This window comes from Callorhinchus milii, unplaced genomic scaffold (assembly GCF_018977255.1).
Source record: "Callorhinchus milii isolate IMCB2004 unplaced genomic scaffold, IMCB_Cmil_1.0 Scaffold13, whole genome shotgun sequence".
Classification (NCBI taxonomy): Eukaryota; Metazoa; Chordata; class Chondrichthyes; order Chimaeriformes; family Callorhinchidae; genus Callorhinchus; species Callorhinchus milii.
In genome coordinates, this window is record NW_024704754.1 from 12691425 (window position 1) to 12715701 (window position 24277).

Genomic DNA, 24277 nt, shown 5'->3' on the forward strand with positions numbered 1-24277 from the left:
CAAAGAAAAATAAAAATAGAGGTAGCATGAGAAATCAATGAGCATTTTAATAATACGTTTTACTGGTTCAATTATGGACAGAATAGAAATGTGACTGACCACCGAGTAGCTACAGGTTAACCCATTTTAATTCCAACATTTATAGAATACCGATTTTGTGAGGGAGAGATAAGATGAGCAGACAGCTCCTAGGCACTGCTTCATAACTGCTTAGAAGCCCCCTTATACAGGCTAGGAAAGAGGGCATCTAATTCTTCATTTATATTGACGTTCGGAGACCGAAAGGGAGAAAAAGGCAATGCAAACAAAAGTTATTAAATACTTGCATTAAAAATCTACCACATAGATTCTTAACGGAAGAATCTTTATCCACTCAGTCACCCATTGGCGCTGTAGAAATTAAAGTCTTTTGGTTTGAGCAAGCATCACTTTTTCCATTTAAGAATGAAAATGTAAATGAGCAAAATTACTCAAAAGGGTAATACCCCACTGATGTCTGTAAAGAGAGATCGACAATTGTAAGCGTTTTCTAGCTAGCGAGTTAATGAAAGAAAGCACTTTTGCCCAGGGCTGCTATCATGAGTCCTGTCCCAATTCCAGTAGAAGATTTGTTCTATCAGACATTGTCCCAGATATCTCAGTGAGTGCTGTGGACATGGGATCAGTAGGTTTGGAGGTTAAAGCTTAGTGGGTCATCCAGCACTCTTATGACCCTTTTGAGGTCAATAAAATAAATACTGTGTCTAGAATGAACAGATCCTCTGGAGTTGACGGTGGTAAATGAGATCTCCATGGGGCTTCAGAAGAACTTTAACCAATTTTCAACTCCTTAACTGAAGGCAACTCTTTACCCCAAATCTAAGTGGTGATCAGCTAACTCAGCACAAACCAGGCATCGAATCTGGGTATGTCTCAGTACCACAACATTTAAAATTAGATATCTGTAACCACACCCTTCAAACTAAGCTCCTCACTCAAGGTGCACAGATGCATTTATTCCTGACTGCTCCTATCATTCAATTTAACGATTGCACATTTCTTTTTAAAACTTGCTACTAATTTCATTCAACTTGAGATGTCAAAATAGCGACAATCTGCGAAAGGCTTGAAACCGCAATTTGAACTTCACTTTCCCAAACTTAAATTTATGAGAAAAGGCAGCAATAAAAACAGTTGAAGTAAGAAGTCTGGTCAGCTATAAATATCTGTGTGGTTGAGGCAGTTCCACATTTGGAGAACCTAGCAGTGAAAATGTTTGAGATTTAGCGACGGGCCAGAATTTCAGTTCCTCTTTAGTTTAGCACAGCTAAAGTGACAGTCGGGCTGGGAAGCCCAGGACATCCTGCGCAGAAGCTGAGCTGCGCAGGAGGTAAATTTAACCTGCTGCTACAGTCAAAAAAAACACTTGTCTTCAGCTTTATCTCTGACTCTGAAGACAAGCTGTGATCACGTATTCTCTCTCTCGCTCTCATCTCAGAATACAAAATACACAGTCAATTCACTTTTCAGTGTATTCTGTGAAGCACTTTGAGATGTCTCGAAGATGTGATAAGGCGCTGCATCAAATGCAAAGATTATTATTATTAATACAAATCGTAATTTCCACCCTTTGTTGGCTTTCCCTTTCCTGTGTTATCAAAGGTTGTATCTTGCAGAGAAGAGCTATTTTAAAACTAGATTTCTACAGTGTTTTCTCCCCTGTACCTATTCTTCTGAAGGCGTTTGACTATTTTACTTTGATTGATATGCTGTTGTTTACTATTATATTATTATTATTATTACCACATTGTTTAATGGGGTCTGGTTGCTGTAACTCATCACATGTTTAAGCTATTTGATCACAGTTTATAATAATAATAATAATAATAATCCTTGCATTTGATATAGCGCTTTTCACGTCGGGAGGACGTCCCAAAGCGCTTCACAGAACACACTGTAAAGTGAATTGACTGTATATTTGTGGGCGAACGCGGCAGCCATTTGCGCACAGCAATGTCCCACAAACAGTCGTAGATTGAAAATGACCAATTTATTATTGTTTTTGTTTTTTTGGAGGGATTATTATTAGGCTCTGTGTGGAGTAAGGAAACTTGCCCAAGGTTTCGCCCTCTGCCTGGAATTGAACTCAGGTCTCTCGCTTGCAAAGTGAGTGCTCTAACCACTGAGCTACAGGACTCCACATAGTTTAAGCATAATACTGGCCTTACATGGCCTTACATGTGTATCTTCCAGGAGGTTACAGTCAACAGTGGGAGCCACTGGATAGATAAATTTACTAAAAACAAAAGAAATCAAATGCAAGGCTTAGTTTTATTATTAAATCTTGCTCAGGCGAGGAAGCAGAATTTAAGCGGGATCCCCATGGGTACAACTGCCTCTGGGAAATATACCTGGTGAAGTCAGTTAGGACCATTGCAACTTAAGGAGAATTAGAAGTCCTCAAAACTGTAACCAAAGCCCAAACACATAGCTCGATCTAAGTTAGACTTTCACACTTGTGCTGTCAGTACTTTTTTCTCCCAACATTTGAAACATACCACTTCTCTTACGGCCTTAGCCACATCTTATACAACAACAACTTGCATTTATATAGCCCCCCTCATTAAGGAACGTGCCCCAGACTGCTTGACAGTGGCGGAATATGACGCCAAGCCGGGGGGGATGGGGAGGCGATCGTAAGCAAGGTCTTCAGGTGCGACCTGAAGATGGGGAAGGAAGAGGTGTGGGAGTGAGATAGAGGAAGAGTGTTCCAGTGTTTCGGGGCGTAGTGGCTGAAAGTGCGGTCACTAATGGTGGAATGGAGGGCATGAGGGACATGCAGAAGGCCGGAGCCAGTCGAGCAGAGGCTGGGGGTTGGGGACTAAGCAGGTCAGAGAGGTAGGGAGGTGCCAGGCATGAAGAAATTTGTAAATGAGTGTGGAACTTGGAGCTTATGTATCAAAGTTCCAAAAAATCACCATCTGTGTAAAGTAGTTAAATCAAAATCATTTGCTCACCTTCCCTCTTCTGAGCTTGAGTCCTCATTCCTTTGTTGTGGAGCCTGTGACTACAATATATTAAATATATTATTTGTGTTCAGTTTAACCAAACTCTTTAGGACCTCAAAAATCTAATATGATCTCTACTAAGCCTCCTTTCTTCCTGTGTAAATGCTCCCAGCAGCCTCTTTTTGTAACTCGGGTGCCAGAGCTCATTTACATGGAGTCTATTAGCTGCTTTTGTTTAATAAAGGTAATCAAATCGCTGAGTGCCATGGAAGCACATATTGTATTTAATAATGTTGAACAGGTAAATATTTAGTCGTAGGAGTGATACCACGTCCTTCAGAGTATTAGTATTGTACAATGAACTCCCAAACGCATTTTATAATTAGTGGAAATCATGAATAATAATAATCCAGCTACTGTACGTGATGCTCAGACCATTGGAGACGAGTCTGATTGTTGCATAGTTCATCTCAGACGTTTCTCATCCCCACTTGTATTTTCTGTAATCTTATTGAAAGAAGCACTGGAGTATAGTTACACAGGAACCGCCACCCTCTGATACCTCACTCAGTTTGCTTTTCCATACAATTAGTGCTGTCAGCGGGCTGTTCAACAATGGGGAAGGAAGAGGAAATTCAGAGCCAGGCCCAATCTTCCTTAATAACAGGAATATACAGGATAGCAAAGGATTATTGAGCAACACCTAGATGACCCCAAAGCAGAGAATAACTAATCCTACTTTACTCTACCTCTTATACCCACAATTGATTTCTTCTACCAAACATCCATCTAATCCCCACTTGACTTTGCTGGCACAATTTCTCTAGGTAGTGCATTCCACATCTTCACATGGATTGAGAGGTCACTGGACAGTGATCAGGAAACTGGCTAATTTGTTCCCTTCACAGCCCAGAGATGCTGAAAGAAAGAAACACAGAGACAAATAAGGAACAGAAACGCATTCACCAATAGAATGCAATCATAGAATCTTACAACAACAGCTTGTATTTATATGGCGCCCTTCATGTGGGGTAGTGTCCCGAGGCACTTAACAGTGTCGGAGTCTGACGCCTAGCCAGGGTAGAGGAACGGTGAGGTGTCCATAAGCACGATCAAAAGGAAGGCATTTAGGTGGGATCTTACAGCACAGACGGAGGCCATTTGGCCCATTGTGCCTGTGCCGACTCTTCAAAAGAGCTACCCAACTAGTCCAACTCCACTACTCTTATCTCATAGCCGTGCAATATTTTCCCTTTCAAATATCTATATCTATCCAATTCCCTTTTGAAAGCTACCATAGAATTTGATTCCACCACCCTTTCAGGCAGCGCATTCCAGACCATAACAACTCTCTGAGTAAAAAAAATTCCTCATCTCCCCTCAAGGTTCTTTTATCAATTATCTTAAATCTATGTCCTCTGGTAACATAATTATAAATATTATATATAAATATAAGTTATACTTCCACTCGCTGCCAAAAACTCACTGCTACAGGTCTTTTTCCTAATATCCATCCTGCGAGGGGCTACTGCTCTACTCCAAATATACTTTTTTCTCAAAACAAATAGTTTCTGTGACAGACATTCCAACATCATAAGATCCCACTGGACCCCTGTGGCCCTGGCACTGTGAGGGTAATCTAAGGTCAGAATGCATGGTAGACCTTATTGAGAGCCAATCAACTGTAACACTAATCTAATCATGTTACTCAAAAAGTGGGGGTGGGGGGAGAAAGGAAGATCCTGCCTGTCCAACACTGGCTAAATGGTGTTTCTGGCAGAGAAGTGAAAGTCATCAGCAGATTTTTTATATGTAAGAATGGAAGTGGTGGTTAAGACATTCAGTAGATGGAGAGTCAAGCAGTGGGAGGGGGAGCCAAATCCTGTCATTTTACAACATTCAGTGCTAGAGTTTAGTGACGGAATCCAGTTCTTGGGGATTAACATCCCTAATGTTAGACCCCATTACTAGGACACATGCCTGTTTGGGATCAGGATTGAAGGTTATAATAATAATAATAATCCTTGCATTTGATATAGTGCTTTTCACATCTTCTAGACGTCCCAAAGCGCTTCACAGAATATACTGTAAAGTGAATTGACTGTATATTTGTGGGCGAACGCGGCAGCCAATTGCGCACAGCAATGTCTCACAAACAGTCATGGATTGAAAATGACCAATTTATTATTGTTTTTTTTTTGGAGGGATTATTATTAGGCTCTGTGTGGAGTAAGGAAACTTGCCCAAGGTTTCGCCCTCTGCCTGGAATTGAACTCAGGTCTCTCACTTGCAAAGTGAGTGCTCTAACTACTGAGCTACAGGACTCCCATCAGGCTGGGTGCAGACTAAAAAGAATGATGGGTCGAATGACCTTTTTCTGTATTGTAAATTTCAATGGATCATATTTTCTTGTGCTCTTAAAAAGTTTGCATTTGAAATCAGAAGTGCAGAGTGCATCTTATTCGAGAATCTGAATCTGTTTATTCAGAACCTGCACATATATGAGGACCTATTCTAGGGGAAAGGACAAGCAACCTCAAAACTAAAACATCATAATAGACCATGCTCAGGTGAATAATTAGAAGACTTTTATCTGAAGAAATAGAGGGAATCTATTGCACGAGGGTTATTAGGACCAACAATTCGAAGGCCGAACTTCCAACTAGCGTAGACCATAAAATCATTTAGCTTTAAAATAATAATAATACTTGCATTTGGTTAAAAACTTGCACAGAGTTGTGGAAAATTCCTAAATACAGATAATTTGAAAGCCCATTTTTTTAAAGAGTGAAAAACTGATCGTGAGAACTGTTTACAGTTATGCACAATCTTAAATTTTAAGCAAAATAGTCCTACAAACTATGACTAGGTGGAATTTTGAGTTTCTTTTTGTTTGGTGCTTAAATGGGGATTATAATTATATTCACATAACACAAAGCTCGGCACGAGATAGAGCCCAGAATGGGGGGATTTATTATTTACCACTTGCAATATTTAATGAAATAGTTATGTTCTATAAATTTTAAACAAACTTCTATTCTTTTAATCTTTATTTGAGGTTGCTACCTGACATCAAAGCATTTTTTAAACAAACTTAGAGGTTTTATAAATTTGAAATCTTATCAAATTCACATACAAGCCACTATGCTAGTTTTTTTTTAATTATCTGCTTGGCTAGTGAACAAATTGCAAAGAAGCTAAAAATCAATAGCAATAAACTGAGCAAACAGGCAGTGACAGCTCAAACCACAGCATATGTTTACCCAGACCCACGCCATCCATCTAAATATCAGCTACAGAAGGCACAGTGGGTGCTGGGCTGCCCATTCACTTACCTTGCAATCACTCCCGTTACTGCACAGGAAAGCGGTTATTGAACGGGGAGAATGCTCTGTACTGCCCACCGCTGAGAAGGAGGGGAACTTTCTATACAGTGTTTATTACTCCCTGTGTCGCTGACTGTCCCCTCATTGATATTAGTTTCAATTTAGGGTTGCAACACCGATTTTTTTTGTTGCTGTTGTTTTGCTTTTTGAATGACCCAAAATATATCAACTATTAAGGATTCAACTCTCTATTATTCATGATGACAATCATTAGGATCCATCCAACTCTGATCATAAATATAGCAATCGTTTGTTCCATGTTTATAACAGATTTTCCATTATAAACAAGTAATGAAAAGAGCTCTATTATAGTGGACATTGAATGCTAGTGTACATTCTGTTTAATCTTCTGCTGCATCTCTCTTTCTATATACTGTTTTTGTTTATTTTGCCCAACAATTTTCTATTCTCAGATGACACACCCTCTGTCTTTTTAATTGAACAGAGTCGGTGAAAAGGAGATCTGAGAAGTGTTGAGAAATTGATGAGAAGTTTTGGTAAACTAAATGTGGAGAAACTATTTCTACTGGTTGGTGAGTCAGAAACTAGATGGCATAAATTTAAGATTATTACAAGAGGGAGAGGTTCAATTTTTTTTACATACAGGCCTATTAGAACATAGAATGAATGCTCTATCAAAGCTGTGGTTGAAGCAGAATCTATAATAGTTTTTAAAAGGGAATTAGACAAATATTTGAACACAAGAAAAATATAAAAGGGTATGGGAAAGGGCATGGGAGTGGGATGGAATAGGATAGCTCAGAGAGCTGGCACAGACACAATGGGCCAAATGGCCACCTCCTGTGCTATAAAATTCTCTGCTTCATTCTAGGGTAGAATGTCATAGGTGCCTTGAATTCCTCATGCTGCTTATGGGAGGCCAGCATGTGGTATTCTCTGCCACAAACTGTTTTTGACCAACTTAAGTCCATGAATTCTATCAAAAGTTAATTAATAATAATCAATCCTTACATTTGACATTGCGACTTTCACGTCAGGAGGATGTCTCAACGTGCTTCATGGGATATATTGTAAACTGTAGTGATTGTGTTTTGTAAGTGAACACAACAGCGAATTTGCACACAGCAACGTCCCATAAATGGCCATTAAGTTAATGATCAATTTTATTTGGGGGTTATTGGCCAGGATACCGGGAGAAACTCGCTTCTCTTTTTGAATAGTACCATAGGATTTTTGATGCCATTGAACAGGCAGATGGGTCTTCAGTTTACTCTCAATGCGAGGCTCAAACTCACAACCTTCTGACTCAAAGGCGAGACTGATACCAACTGGAGCCAAACTGACACCTAATTAGATAGATCATTGAAAAAAGCAATATTAAAGGTTATAGGGAATGAGCTAGCGAGTGGGATTAGAACAGCTTGTTAATGTGGGGGAAAACACCAGTCAAGAGATGGTGAGCCAAGCAGCTTGTTTCCATGCTGTAATATTCTATGATTCATTGTGTGAGCTAAACAGTGACTGTTGATAAAACTCGGCAACTAGGCCCAATTGCAGTGGAATTCGAGTGACACAAACGCATGGGTTTTAAAGGCCTGTAAATTTTAAAGGGAAAAAAAGCCTGAGGCAGGTAAGGAACTCCATGGGATTTGAGGGAAGAATGAATTAGAGTAGGAGATGATACGAGAAAGAGAAACAAGGAGAGATTACATTTACAGTGCAGGAGATTACATTTTCGTTTTGTTTCTATCTCAAAATCCTCAGTACCAGACAGAAGTAGGGTTTAAAGTGTGTTGTTTGTGAAGATTAACATATCCAACTCTAAGAAATCACCCAAAAATACATACAGCTACATCACTTTACAGTATATTCTGTGAAATACGTGATAAAGGGCTATATAAATGCAAGGATTAGTATAAAGTTTACAAGGTGTTAGTTGTTAGCACTCTCACTTCTAAGGATGTGGGTTGGGACGTTAGCTGACAGTCTCCCGTGACACTCCAATTCTGTGCTGGACTGCATTGCATTGTCAGAGGTACCTTTCTTCAGATGATATGTTAAACTGAGGTGGTGTCTTACTGTTGAGGTAGACGTTAAAGATCCTATGGTACTAATTGAAAGAAGTTCTCCTGGGAGGGAGTTTCTCCCAGTGTCCTGACCAACAATCTTCCAGATAAAATTAGTTATTCACTTCATGGCTGTTTATGGGACATTATTTTGTGCAAATTGGCTGCAGCATTCACCTACAAAATACAGTCACTACACGTTACTGTAAATTCTGTGAAGTGTTTTGAGACATCCGCCCAATGTGAAACGCACTATATCAAATGCAAGAATTATTATTACTATTGTTAGTGAACACATGTTCAACCTGACTATGTAAGCCTGTTTGTGCCCCTAGAGGTTGCTACTGAGCTCTGCAAATTCTCTCTTGATCTCGAAAGGTCATGCAATCCTAGTTTCACTCTCTGGCTGCATATTAATTAACTAAGTTACTATTTCTGTATTTGACAAATGTGCATATTTTCTTCCTGTCAGTTATCAATTTTTACTTATGGTTAATGATGAATGACTAGCCCTTTTGCTAATTTTTAATTCACATTGTCGAGAATATCAGGTCAAACTCTATTGTAACAAATCTGATTTTTTTGTTGGTGCTCACTCAGGGAGATCAAAAGAATCTTTCTGCTGAGAAACTTTGGAACTTGGAATTCTCTCCCATAAATGGTAGTTGAAACAGAGTTCATAAATACTATTAAAAGGGAATTGATAGTTACTTGTTGAGGAGGAATATTGAACAAGAGGATTATTGAAGAATATAGAGGAGAGTGGGATTAACACAAGTGGCTCATGTGGAGAAAAAAATACCAGCAAAGTCCTGATAAGCTCAAAAGCTTCCTTCACTCCCCCAATTTCCATTCCCCATGATTAAAAATTAAATGCTTGACAATGTTGAGGCCCAGTATTTTTATTGATCATACCAGGGGTTACTGACTATTGTACTGCAGTGAAAGTCAACTGAACTTTGTTAGACAGATCATTTCATTTTGTGAAATGCATGAATCAGGTCTTGTGTTTGACTGGAATGAAGGGGACTGGTTAAATGGAAATTGAAGTGTCATTAAAAATATGCTTGAATTGCTTGTTGGTTGCAATTATGTAGACATAATCATTGCTATCTTTGAGTCAGACTTGTCTTGGCTACTCATCCTCCCTCCCCACCCCAAATAAAAGCCAGACAGATCCATATACAAACTCAGCCTTTTTTTTGTTGGTCGAGCTGGGTGTCTGACACATGCGGAAGCCCATCACCGTGCTTAAGAGTATCCAAACCAAAATTCCATGCATCTCACCTACACATGGAAATCCCAGCGATAGATTGTTGGAATAGAACACGCTCTCTCTCCCTGGAATCTTAGCTGGTCACTCATCTGCATCCCTGGTGAAAGGAGAGAATGAGCAGATGAGAGGCAGGTGAAGGGGTGGGTGACAACGTGAGGCGATTGAGGAACAAAATGCAAATTCAAAACCACATCACTTCCGAGCAGCCCTTTCACCACACCAGATGGGTCTGACCTAAATGCTGGCATCAATTCCTGCCGTCCCTCTTCAGACCATCAAGTCAGGTCCTTGGATGAAAACCCACAAGATCATTTCATGCGCTTTTTATGTGAGTGAGGTGTACCCTTGCAGGTTTAAAACTGAAGTTGGCTGGCTCAATAATAATAATAATCTCACCTCAATTTACATTAACATACTGCAATTGTGTTGTAGAATTTCAGCCCCATTATCTTCTGACAGCGTTTATCTCATCTGCTCCCCACACCCCCCCACCCCCTGCAGCGTAAGTTCTAGTAAGAAACATGTCTTGTCGCATGACCTTTTCATTTTCAACCCAAAAAAAACAGAGATCAGCTCCTTGAATATAATCGGGTGAGCTACAAGGCAGAGTACAGGGAAACTGCGTGCTCTGAAAATCCAAGCATGCAGGAAACAAGATGCTTTAAATCAATGCCATTTATCTTCTGCCTCTCGCAGGCAAAGCCAGCGCAAAGCTCATTTGGAGATGAAGTGGATGATATAAGTATATTGTCACAATGTTCAGTGGACTGCGAGAGTGGAGGAACATGTGTTTGTGTGGTCCACACCCCCCCCCCCACCCTCCACACACTTTTACTGTATAATTTTTGATGAAGTTATTACAGGTAGTGACAGAGAGAGCTGGGTGATGAGTGAAGTGGAGATAACACTGTTCTAAACCGGCAGCACAGACATTACGTCGGAACATGTTTTCATTCTAAATGTAATCTCCTGCTCCTTTGCCCCTGCTCTTGGCTACACAGGAGGATGCTTCGACTCTTGCTCGACCCCTCTAATGACTCTCTATGAAAGCGTGTCGCTTCTCCTGCACACACGGCTAAACTGAATCACATCTGTGTGTCCCTCAAATTGGTTCAATTTGAGACTGATTTTCACCTCGGCTTGCCTAAACACGAGACTCCCTCCCGCTGGGATCTCGTTCTGCCTGTACGCACAGGAGCTCCCATTTCTGGAGCTGGCATGTTTTTAATCAACTGGGGCCACAAATCGGAAATAAATTGCTTTGAATCTGATCTGTTTTCTGGGCTGCTTTTAAGGAGCAGGGAATCGTGCTCGGAGAACAGTGGTTCTTTGCACATCTGCACCACTGCGATCCAATTGCCTCCAAGGCCTGAGCAGAACAAGCAACACAGATCAACTTAAAAACACAGAGGAAATTTTGCATTAAGGTTAATTCTAAAATGCAGATGTATTGCTTAGCAAGATGTGAGGTACAGGCCCAAGCTTCCCCTCTCCTGTCAAGGGGATGTACAGGGAACTGGAAAGTCTTCAGCTTCTATTCTGGATTAACCTATCTCAGCCCTGAAAGCAGTGAGTATTGTTGCAATTGGCTTTGATGTCACTTTGGTAGCAAGGGCTTCAAATCAAACAGGGGTCCCAGTCCTAATCGCTATCCAGTAACGTTTGCTGAAAGTATGTGTATCTAGTCATTGGGGGAAGACAGGGCTGGGTTTGACTGCGATGTATTTCATACATGCACAGATGACGATCATAGGCTAGGCTCGCACAGGAAGATTGGCCACTTGGCTCAGGAACTTAATAAGCAATTCTTGTGGGAACTCCTTATAGTAACCAGAATTATGAGAGTGGATCACGTCAGAGCAAAGTTCCCGTGAGTCAGTGTGGCACACTTCCTGTTTCCTTATTAAGAAACCCTATTAGAAATATCCGTCCCCAATGAGTGTCAGCAGGTTATGTTTGATGATGGAGGAGGGAGTACTACTGCATTTGTTCATATTCTCATTCAACACCCACCCAGACTTATCTTTCCAACAAGGGTCAATGGACAGTGAACAGGAGCAGGAGATGGGCTGCACAGCTCAGTATCACATCACACAATCCATCAACCAGTTCATTCTTGCTGTTACTTTAAAGGACAGTTTTCATGGAAACTTTGGCCAATCTTTTACTTCATTTACTTTCATATATCACATGTGATTACTAATATAGTTGTTCCCACCAGTAGAAAGTAGGATAGAAAGGATATATTAGAGGCTTTCAAAACTCTGAACAATGTTGAGAGAATAACTATTCCCACTTGTTAGTTAAATCACTAAGGGGGTATAAGGTCACTGCATGTGTTAAAAGGAGAAACGTTTTCAAGGAGATGGTTATTAAAATGTAGAATTTCTTGCAAGGTGTGCTGTGAGAGCATAAAATAATTTAAAAGAGAATTGAATACGTATATTTAGAGAAGGAATATAAAGAGGGATTTTTAAAACAATATAAAAATTTGCATTTGACAAAGCACCTTTCATGTCAGGACAATATCTCAAAGTGCTTCAAAGAAGATACTGTAAAGTGTAGAGACTGGTTTTTGTGGGCGAATATGACAGCCAATTTGCACATATCGATGTCCCACAAACAACAAAGCAACAACAACAACAAAATTACATTTGTATAGCACCTTTCACGTCAGGAGGATGTCCCAAGGCGCTGGACAGACAGTTTTGGACACGAGCTGGTGGTCGGGCTTGGGGAGTGTGGAGGGCAGGGAGGGAAGCAGGGAGACCAAAAGCACGGTCGAAAAGGAAGGTCTTGAGATGGGTCTTGAAGGAGGCAAGGGAGGGGCGAGGCAAAAGGACTGTGGGATGGAGTTCCAGAGAGTGGAAGAAGGCCCACCCGACAATAGTGGGGAGAGCGAGGCTGGGGATGTGAAGCAGGCCAGAGCCCGCTGAGTGGAGGGATGGAGCAGGATGGTAGGGGGTTAGGAGGTCGCAGAGGTAGGAGGGAGCAAGACAATGGAGGGGTTTGACGGTGAGGACCAGGATCTTGAACTGTATCTTCTGTGTGATGGGAAGCCAGTGAAGTCAGGTGAGAATGGGGTTGATAGGGTCACGGAGCCTGGTGTGGGAGAGGACATGGGCTGCAGAGTTCTAGATGAGCTGTAGCCTATGGAGGGAGGAGTCATCAAGTGAATGGTGAATTTTATTTGGGGCAAGGCTAGGGCTGGAAACACAAGCATAAAAATGACAAAAAAGTCATTATTTCACAGAACAAGGAACTCAATTGTCTTTTGTTTTACAGCCACATACTTTCCCAGCTTGTTAAATACTCTATGTCCCGATGCTGCACTTGGCAGGATATTTTGAGGAGAGAATTTGGATGAAATAGATAGGAAATGTGGGATCTGAAAGTATTCATCAGCGGACTGACTTCATACCCCAAAAAGCGGTGAGGTCAGTTTGGATTGTGACAGTTCTGGCTGATATTTGGTATATTAAAAAAAAGATTTCACTGCCTGTAGCCACATATTGTACAAACAACTAACTAATGCTGCTGAATGCCAACACCTTTGGCCATGAAAAAAAGTATATTTATAACTTTTCTGTGGGTGCTCACTGATGTAGAACAATTACTGGTGTCACAAAATGCGTTGGGAATTTAGCTGTTACGAACCAGTGCTGGTACATCCTGTTCTGCCTATGTCTGTGTGTAGTATGGGTTCAATTCTCAACTCATTATTGAACTTGAGGCATTCGTGTCCCATCCAAGTGCTTCTGTTTAATTGTTTAGTCAATGTGGAATGTTCTGTGGTAGTCAAGGCAGAATACATATTAGCTTTCAAGAGAAAACTAGACTGATATCTGGAAAAGAGTCATTTTCAAGGGTATGGGAGAAAAGGCAGGAACATGGGACTGAATGGATTACTGTTTCAAACACAATTGGCTGAATGAACTTTTCCTGTGCTGTAAATTTCTAGGGTTCTCTCCTGAAGGCACTGACTCTTGCTGAAGTAGTAGTGGTTAGAGCAAGCGAAAGGATCTGGGTTTGATTCCCAGGCGGGGCGAAACGTTGGGCAAGTTTCCTTAAGTAGGAACCCGGTTGTTAGTCGATTGGGCGGATCACTTTTCAAGGGGTAATAATCCCTTCAAAAAAATAATAATAATTTGGTTACTTAATCCACATCTGTTTGTGGCACATTACTGTGTGCAATTGGCTGTCGCGTTTGGCCCACAAAATATACTGTCAATTCACTTTAAATTATGTTCTGTGAAGCACTTTGAGACGTCTCGAAGATGTGATAAGGCGCTATATCAAATGCAAGGATTATTATTATTTATTATATGTATTTTGAGTATATTGCACAGAAACATGGCTAAACAAGTACTAATTGGCGATGCCAACAATTGCAGAGGGCAATATCTAGTGTTAGTCTTCAAACATCAAGCGGTGAGTTTCCAATCTCGGAAGGACCCAGGATTTGGGAGGGGGCTGGAAGAGGAAACGAGAAGTAATGAGAAAAGGACAGAAAATATTTCTTCTCAAGAAACGGAAAATCATAGGGCAATATCCTGTAGTGCACTTGATAACAGCCAGCTTCCGGGCAGCATTGGGCAAACGGCTGGAAGTAGGCTGCATGTCTGATCAAGGGAATGGTGGGTAAAACTGGAAGACCACAACAAGAGGAAGGAGGAAACAAACATAACTTGCAATGGCAAAAAAATCTATACTTCAATTCACATTGGATTGTCAGGGGTGCCGTCCTTCAGATGAGACTTTAAACCGAGCTCTTGTCTGCCTGTTGAGGTGGACGTTAAAAGTCCCATGGCACGATTTGAAATGAGAAGGAAGTTTCTCCCGATGTCCTGGACAACAATACCCCAAATAGAATTGTTCACTCACTCCATGGCTGTTTGTGGGACATTGCTTTGCTGTGTCCATCCACAAAATACACTTTACGGTATATCCTATGAAGCACTTTGAGATGTCTCGATGACATGATAAGCTGCTATATCAAATGCAAGGCTCATTATTATTACAAAACAAGCAAAGTGTGATTAATGTCAAACATAATGTAGAATATTTTGTGTTGCATTGGTAAATTCATAAATTCATAACATTTCTGGTCCAACTGATGAATAATCACCTGGATACTATACTGCCAAGGCACAACTTCCTTAAGTTTCATGCTTTTGCTCATTGGCATCTGGAACCCTGTAATAAGCCACCATAATGTCCCCATCCTGGGCTAAATTTCACTTTGTATATTGCCAACTTCGTGCAATATAATCCCAAGGTAGTATCATTTGCGTCAAGGAGATGGCAGCACATTATAAATGAGATATTATTCAGTTTTACCCTATCAAATGTTTTTTAGAAATATTAGATTTCAACTTCAATATTTTAAGAGNTTTTTCCCTATGCAATCTTGGGACCTCTTAATAATTTATGTTTAGAAAGATTTGGCTCTTGCCAATTACAAACTATACTGTAGTTAGGTAGGCCAAGAGAGGAAGAAAAAAGCTTTTTTTTCTTAATTTGGAAATAATGCAGATGTTAGGAGAACGTGCCAGATTATCACATGTGTTGAATTAACAAATATCAGGCTAACAAGTCACCATTGTATCCTGAGACAAGCTATGCTGTTGGCTCCAGCCAAAATGTTAGTGGTTTTATATTGTGCTTAGGATACAGTGTATGGCTATCAGGGATGAAATATTGTTGTAGCTTGTCAAAGAGAGTCTCTTTTGTCAGGCAACGCAAGCTATATTTTAATCGACATGTACAATATACACCCACCTCTTAATAACTATTCTCTCTGAGGATCAGTACAGATGTCCCCATCCCCAACAATGTTTAGCAAGTCCTTTCCAATGGCTCAGTAGGTAAAGCCATTGCCTAAACTCTAACACATATAGACTTAGGACAATCCCAAGTTATATAATTTTGCCCACAAAATATACACTTTACAGTGTATTCTGTGAAGCGCTTTCAGACATATCAGTGATGTGATAAAGAACTATGTCAACTGCAAAGATTATATATCCTCATTCTATTTGATGATGTCACTCGGGGTGATAGTAGGAGTATTAGAATTGGTCACCTCACCCCAGAGTTAAAAGGGAAGAGTCTCCTCGAGGAATCTCGGCTGTTAAAGTTCGGGTTGGTGTGTGGACATTGGGAAGGATAAGAATTGAATTGAATCTACTGGCCTCCATGGTTGACTGTTCTATAACACTCACTGTGGGGGTAACACCTGACTAATAGCCACCTGGGTGAGATACCTGAGGGTGGAACCAGGCAACATCAAAATTACGTTGGGAGGACTTCCTAAGGTGCTGGACAATCAGTGTTTCAGACCCGAGCTGGGGATTGGGATCAGGGAGGGTGGAGGCCAGGGGGGGAAGGAGGGTGATCGAAAGCAGGTTCTGTTTCTTTGTATAGCGCAATCTGTCGCAATTTTTAAAATATTTAATTAAAGCCTAGTTAAAGGTAATGTGTTGCAAGAAATAATTCACGATTAGTTGGACAAAAAAAGCCCCTTTAATTTGACTGAGTGCCTGACTCCCACATCCCTAGAAATGGCCTGTGCTGTTTTCTCACTGGCATTCTTTTTCCAGAACACATTTGACGTTCTAAGGAATTATATTAATCTGTGGCCCAGTGCAAACTCCAGCGGTAGCAGTTCGAAAGCTCCTCCGTGCAATCCTGTGCACTGTGCAATGCCCACAGGCTACCCATTCTGTGGCGTTTTTTAAACCAGTTATTTTAATTGCCTACATGAAATGTCAATCATTCTGCCACTCACAGCAGCAGAGCCAGGAAAACAAATTCCTCTCTGAGTCAAATCAGACAATCTTTTGATTAACAACTGAAGCTCTGTTGACACATTATGGATTCATTATGTGAAATTATAGAATAGGTTCAATAAGGAGAAGGCTTTTGGTTGAGGAAGATGATTGGAAAGTGGGTAAACAGTGGGAGTTGAAAAATAAGGTTTTCTTACAAAATTCAAATGAGTCTGTTTGCCTTCAAACGACAGGAGCCTAAATGTTGGGATTGGGAGGTGCTGTTTATCTGAAGTGTCATTGATACTTACCACTTGCTGTCAATTAGAATCCAGATTGTTTTTGCCTTCCTCCAATTTACTCCCCGTTTTCTTGTAGATGACAATTCTCACTGGTGTACGGTTCCACAGTGACGCATTTGCCAGGAGCTCATTGGCTTTGTTGAGTTAATCTTGCTTTCTTTGCTTTGCTGACCCACTTGTGCAGTTAGTCCCCAGTTTTCGGGGGAGCCCAGCTCCAACATTCATTGGTGCTACCCTAACTCCCAAATGGTGAAAACACGGCACTCAAAATATCTCAAATAATTTCAAATCAGTGCTAAATTTTAAATTCAGTGTGAATTTAAGAGCCTGTGCTTGATAGGAAGTTTACCTAACCCTTGTTACTAAGTTGTAATGCAGTTGAATGTGAAGCAACCAAACCTGATGATTTAAGAAGGTTGAGTAAATCCAGCAGCAATAAGGAAGCTGTATCTCATTGCTTAAATGTGTCCTATAGAACATACAAAGTAGTCTTGCCAAAACAATGCACAAGTAATACCAAGTGCAGATTTACAAACAAACTAACTTTTTTCGCCTCTACCATAACTAACCACTACACTTAAGATTAAAGAAATCAAAATAAGATTAAAAGGCCACTTTGCCATCAACTATTGCTTTTTAAGTTCAATGATTTACATGTCACATCGACATGTTTGTATTCAAATTGCAGCTCCCCCACCCTTCCGCATCGAACAAAGCCTTAATCATTAAGCTGATTTGAGTGGGTTTATGACCACTTATTGCACTTGAATAGAGTGTTCTGATAAGTAGGCATTTTCAGCATTAGCAAGTGAAGCTCCGTCACTCAGGAGCTTGGAGGTTGAGTGCCGTACTATGGTTGACTGACAACAGTTTGGGATTCCACTGGATGACAAGTTAAAGGGTTTAGTGGTGCAATTATGTACTAAATTCAAGGTGTTCAGATGTAAATGTCCTTGTACGACTCTTGTCATCGCAGTGTTATTAGAGTGTTTCATACATCTGCTTAACACTGTAACAGAGGAGCACTTTTTCAGGTTGTTGGGGGGGTGGTGGGGAGGAGACATGCAGAACTCCATAATGACACAAAGAATGATAAAAATGTAATGTTCCTGTCATGTCTCCGAAGATTATAAAATGTTTTTCATATAAAAAGAGAAAATCACTTATTATGTGACGAGTGGAATACTTTAATAAGGTCTAATTGAAAATGTTTCTTTCCATCTTTTAAGCAAAGCTCCAGAAGGGATAGCCGGAAAAAATTGCTGCCTCTTAACAGTCTGTGTTCTTTATTGTACATTGCAACTCTCGGTTTGGGGAGAGAATGCTGCGATAGTACAAGTTTCCATATAAGTTCAGTAAAAGTTGAAAATGCTAAAGTCCAGAATACAGCATTGGACCTTATTTAGCCTTCTTATTACATTTTAAAATTGTTCAAAACTTTGAAAGTTCTTAAATTCAGTATTAATTTGGCTTTAAAAATGACTGTAGAAAACTTGTCTTCCATATTAAGACTGAATGGAAGAATTTTTTGAAATTTCTGCACAACTTTCAATAACAATTTATATAGTGCGCTGAATGTAGGATAACGTCTCAGAGCTTTTCACAGTGACAGGGTTGGACACTGATTAAGAGCTATCATGGTAGTGAGGCTAAGAACATAAGAAAAGGCCTCTGAATACATGACTGTATTTTACCAGGTACAACTTTCTCTCTCTGTTACTTGTTCTCCTCTCCTATTCTGAAAATATTTGACTATGTTTTCCTTCTCTGGGATATGGTTGACTAATAAAATAAATATTAATGCTTGCCTTTAATATAGTGCCTTATTACACTGTCAATAAAATCTCAAAGTATTTCACAAGATTTACTGTAGTGACTATATTTTGTAGGCAAGGCACAACAGGCAATGCAGTGCCCTCACAAAAGTCCATTGTGGGCAGTGAATGTTAACAAACATCTTAGCTAATCCTCATCTCAGTCATATATGAATGTGAGAATACTGGATAGTGACCAGGAAAGACAGTCCCAATCGATTGCCCTCTCCCTAACCTGGTCCTAAGGCTAACAGTATTGTCACTGTTTGACTTTAACATGGAAAAAAATACATTCCAAAGGTTCTCCTTTACCACATATGAGCAAATGTGGTGAAATACAGAACAGATTGGCCAAGGTTTAAGTTCAGATAATGTTGAGTTTGGCAATGTTAGCTTGGGAGTGGGAATGCTTGGTTTCCCCTTACAATAGAAGGGGAAAATCAGCCTTAGTTTGCACTTCCGAATGTTATCCAGTGATCTCTGCTAGAAATATCATCGGTTGTGATGGTCAAACACTGTGTCATTGCCAGGCTCACACAGGGATTACTGGAGGGTGTACAATAGCTCACCCTCCCATGCAGCCCTATCCCGCATCGGGGGGGGGGGGGGGGGGGGGTGGGGGGAGAACTGAGATTCAGGAAAGAAACAAAAGGTTAGTTATCCCTTCTCGTTGTCAGTTTGCAGATGAAATCACTGTTAACTAAGACATGCAGTTTTTTACAAAATGAATAGTCACCTCTTTCCCTTATTCCCTCTTTTGGATTCTATATACAAAGATCATTTTTAAAAGAACTGTGTTAATAATAATCCTTGCATTTGATGTAGTGCCTTATCACTCCTTTGAGACGTCTCAAAGCGCTTCGCAGAATATATTGTAAAGTGAATTGACTGTATATTTTGTGGGTGAACCGCAGCAACCAATTGTGCACAGCAGTGTCCCACAAACAATGGTGGATTGAGTGACCAAATTTTTTTTAAGGAAATATTATCCCTGGAATCGAACCCGGTTCTGCTCGCATGTGAGGCGAGTGCTCTAACCACTAAGCTACAGGACATTTTATATGATTTCTCTATTTTACTGTTAGGTCCTATAGGGAATGAAGATTTTATCTGAAAAAACGTGTATTAGAATGTACGATGCAAGACATTTCTTTGTGCTGGAAAACTATGGCTATTGCATTCCTTTTTTCTCTTTGGTGTTGCTGATAATGTGGAATTATCTCTCCTGCACATTCCTCTCACTGAGCCATACTCTTCTTCTTGTTGCAGCTTTGAATGAACCTACCATTGATTATGGCTTCCAGCGGCTGCAGAAGGTCATCCCCAGACATCCTGGTGACCCGGAACGATTGCCAAAGGTCAGTCACTGACTTTTACATATAATATTGTTATAAGGTTGAATTAATGCATCATTTTGAGCATAACAACATGAGATCAAATGGGCTGAAGGGCTTTCTTCATTCGAACCTTTCTTGGGATCTTGGAGAAAATGCAGAATAAAACTATTGCCATTTCCTTGTCTCTTGGATAATGCTATCACTGGTTTGTAAAGTCAGCATAGTGCAAATATCCTACAAAAGCCCCACTTCAAGATAAATAGAATTACATAGAATGATATGGCACAGAAACAGGCCATTCAACCCAACCAGTCCATACTAGTCTTTATTCTCCACACATGTCTCCACCCCTCCTATTCCCCTCTACTATACCCCTCTGTTCCCTTCTGCCTCATGTATGCATCAAGTTTCCTTAAATACATTGATATTTTTACATTATTATTACATCAACCACAGATTCCAGCAATGAGTTTCACACTCTCAAAACCTTCTGCTTGAAGATGTTCCTCCTAAACTCCCTATTAGATCTATCACTGGCTATCTTTTATTTATGCCACTTGTTTTGGGCTCACCAACAAGTGAGTGTATGAACATCCATTTTATTGATTGAATCCTTTCATAATCTTAAATACCCCTGAGAACTAGTGCAGACTCGATGGGCTGAATAGCCTTCTGCTATGCTGTAAATGTCTATAATTCTGTGTTCTACCTCTATCGGGGGTCCCCTTTCAATGATCTTAACTTTGGAGAGAGAAAAGAATACACTCATCCCAGGTAACATCAAGAAACCAACTATAACTTGCTTCATTGTAACACAGGTTCCCTTATCGTGTGTTTGAGATGTGGACCTTGATATTTACTCACCCAAAAATTCAAAATGCATACTGAAATACCGGCTTGTTTTCCTGCGCTAAAAATAGCTGACTTCTTGATCATCAGGTAGTAACCGGACATCATTGCAGTGAATGTGGAAGAGTGACCAGTGATCACATGCCATTTAATACTGGTTGGGTGAATAACAACCGAAACAAGTTGTCAGGAAGGGTGGTTGATTGCAGGATACTGAGACTCATTTAGGAAATGGCTTGATGGTGTGATGGGAGGTCAGTGTGATGGGTGTTGTGGAAGGATCAGATTAGATGGGTGGAAGGGCCTTTTTAATCTGAACTAATCTTGTGATTTTGTGGTTGAAACTTTAAGGACCCCAATTATTGTAACAGAGCTTTACTATATATCAACAACTTGCATTTATATAGCGTCCTTCACGCCTGATGGCGTCTCGGAGCGCCATATTTAATGGTGGTTTTTCACATCACAAAAAGAAAGTATTTTGTACATCAAAACGTCTCAAAACACGTCAGAATATTGGTCCAAGTATAGTAACTGAGTTTTGTAGATAAACATGGCTGCCAGTGTAACAGGGCATTCTGATAGATGAGTGAGTAATTGCACTGATTGGTCATAGAATCTTTTAATGTTTTCCCCGGGAGGCACCAGAAACCCCCCAGCAACGAATGGTTCCCTCTGGCCATTGTAGCACCAAAGATCACAAGAGAAGTTTGACTGAAGGCCCTTTACCCATTTGATCTCAGCCTTTCAGAATACCCTGCTGTCTTCCATTACAGCATCAGACTTTCTTAAATTAGTCTAGCCTGGCTTATACCCCGTTCCTAGTGAGCCTTTAAAAGCCAGTTCAAATCCGCATTGCCAGAGGCCTGAGAGAAGGTTGGTTGCCTCATCTCTTTTGCCCAAAGGCACCAGGAGGAATGTAAACAAAGGACACAGTTCCATTGAGTCTCGGAGGGGCTGTAATGGAAAAAGGGGCTGTAATGGAATTGCATATAAAATGTTATTTAAAAAGAAAAACAAACTAATCTAATGCCAGCGAGTGAGCTGGAAGATGTGATCTTTCAAGCACACTGTTGGAGTCTGTTGTCGATCTTCCCAATATGGTCCCTGGCATCCCATGATAAATATACATTTAGGATTAATTATGGTTTAAATATAAGTTAGGAGTATTCATTTGATAGAAGTGAATATAATGAATATTTGGAGAAAAGGGAGGACATTCTGTCTGGCTGACACACATTTACTTAAATCTGACATCAAATACTGGGTATGAAGGGAGTGAGGAGGCACAGGGGAGAACACCCTAACTTCTGATCCAAATGCGTTTCCCTTTTAATGGCATTGGCAGCCAAGGTGTGGAGTGGGCCCATTGCTGAATTTCATCAGAGGAAATGAAGGTGGATCTTACCCAGTGTCAAAGGCGCATCAATTTGATGTGTACATGGCCAGGGGTTGTACCGAATGACTGTTGCTCAGTGCAGATAGATTGTGCCCGTGTCAGGCCTGTCTCCCGAGCTCCTTTGATAAAAGACCAAACTCAGCGGAGAGAAAGAAGAACAGCGTTTGTGTGTTTTGCTTCTTGAAGCTGAAAAATACAGGGCAAATTGATCCTATGGGAGTAATAAATACACATTACTTTATCTTGTACTTCATGTCTGTGGCTCTCATATACCCCTGAGTCCTGATAGAACAACAATAGTTAATAGACTAAAAAGAGTAATTACAACCATCTTTTCAACCCTTACAGCCTGACTGACTTTGTGTGACCTTATAATTTTACCTCTGCTAATCTAGCTCCTACATTTTTGATTCAATTTGCATAGCATGTGTAGTGGGTAGTGATACATGACCTTTCCTTAATGTCACCTGTCAAAGAATTTTACACTAAGGTTGTAAAACAAAAATTTAAAATTCAAACGATATGCTCAGTTGAAGGTTTTCACTATCTGGTGTGAAATTGAGACGTTCAGAAGAGTAAACTTCCCAGGTTTGATCCGCAGTCTATCTTGAATTAGTGGATTTCACCCCAGAGGCAGCAGTAAAATAATAAAAATCCTTACATTTGGTATAGTCACTTTCATTTTGGGAGAACATCTCAAAACGCTTCACAGCGTTTAATGTATAGTGGAGTGACTGTGTATTTTGTGGGCAAAAGGAGGAGAGCAACTCAATTGGCCTCAGGGATCCTGGGCTAGGAGAGGGAGAAATCAGATAGGGTTCGCTCTCCAGAGCCTTGAAATTATTCTAGCTTCAAACTAAAAATTTAAGATTGTGACAAATTTTGGATAATTCTAAAATTTGGTCATAATTTTCAAGCCACTTTCTGTTAGTGTTTTAAAACACAGCTTCCAAATTAAGACTGAAATCAAGTATTTTCCATGCTTAATTGCTCTTATGTTCAAGACTGCAGAGTGTTTTGGACCTCTCATCTTTGTGCATTAGTTTCCACCCCTGGACACAGATTCTACTGTGGTTTCCACCCCCCACTTTGCACACAATAAATCCAAGCACCCCCTACTATTCAGTTCCAACGGTTCATTGGCAGGACATGAGGTGCAGGCAAGTCCCTTGAAGCAGGGATTCATCCCACTTGGCTCCTGTTAACCCTGCAGGCCAAAGCTCTAATGGGTCTCAGTTGGACAAGCAGCAGGAAACTTGCCAGACAGAGTTCTTAATGGCAAGCTATGCAGTTTTAGCTGGTTGATCTCCAGCAGTATTCCATTGCATAATCTGGGTTGCCCAAGCCTTGGCTAATATCACTAACTTGCGCTTAGTACCCTCCAGATTTAAACAAGCAGGGTGCATTCCTCCAGGGATAGAGTGTGCAACTCATTCTGGGCATGGGGAAATTTCCATGTATTGAACTCTCAGTCTGTTTTGGATACTTGGTGATGGGTTTCCTCATGTCAGACTGACCAAAAACAAAGAAGACATTTGGGTGATCAGTACCTTTGGAACCATTCCCCAGTGTAAGTCAGCCCCCTTCAGGGATAGGATGGAAGAGAATTGGAGATCAGGCAAGAAATCCAGTTGTAGAAGTTATCAAATATAGATAGATGATGGTTGATATTAGACCGCGATTGTTGATTTACACAGCGTTTAGAGCACTTGCACAAATAAACAGGACAAGCAATTTATTTACTTTAATAAACCAAATTGTTAAAATAAAAGGTACTATATATCCATATTGCAGGATGAAGACAGAGTGCTGATATTGTCCTGTACATTACTTTGAAATTCAGGGGTTGGACATTTCAGACACCCTCAGCATGTCATATTGCAGTCTAGTTCCAAAATAGATAATACTTAGTTATTCTACAGTGCTAGATAGTCTTACTACCCAATGCTCTTTTGTACATCGTTATTGTTCTGTGTGTGCAAGTTGTGGTATTCCTTAATACCTGACAGACGAATGAATCACAGTGTCACCTCTCGCCTTAACATGCGATGTGATAAGTGAGCCCCAACCACCTCTGTGATGAAATCCTCTTGTTTTAACCTGTCATCTCAAACTCCAAACACTACATAT

The 24277-nt window shown here is 40.4% G+C and overlaps 1 protein-coding gene across 6 annotated transcripts in view; it reads left to right on the forward strand.

The window, feature by feature from the left end:
* Window positions 1-24277, forward strand: part of ebf1a (EBF transcription factor 1a) — a 265989-nt gene that overhangs the window by 205052 nt on the left and 36660 nt on the right. For all 6 annotated transcript variants that reach the window (XM_007891402.2, XM_007891404.2, XM_042340170.1 and 3 more), the window contains exon 11: window positions 19832-19920. In XM_007891402.2, the coding sequence (XP_007889593.1) occupies window positions 19832-19920 (89 nt within the window). The remainder of the gene's footprint in view (window positions 1-19831; window positions 19921-24277) is intronic.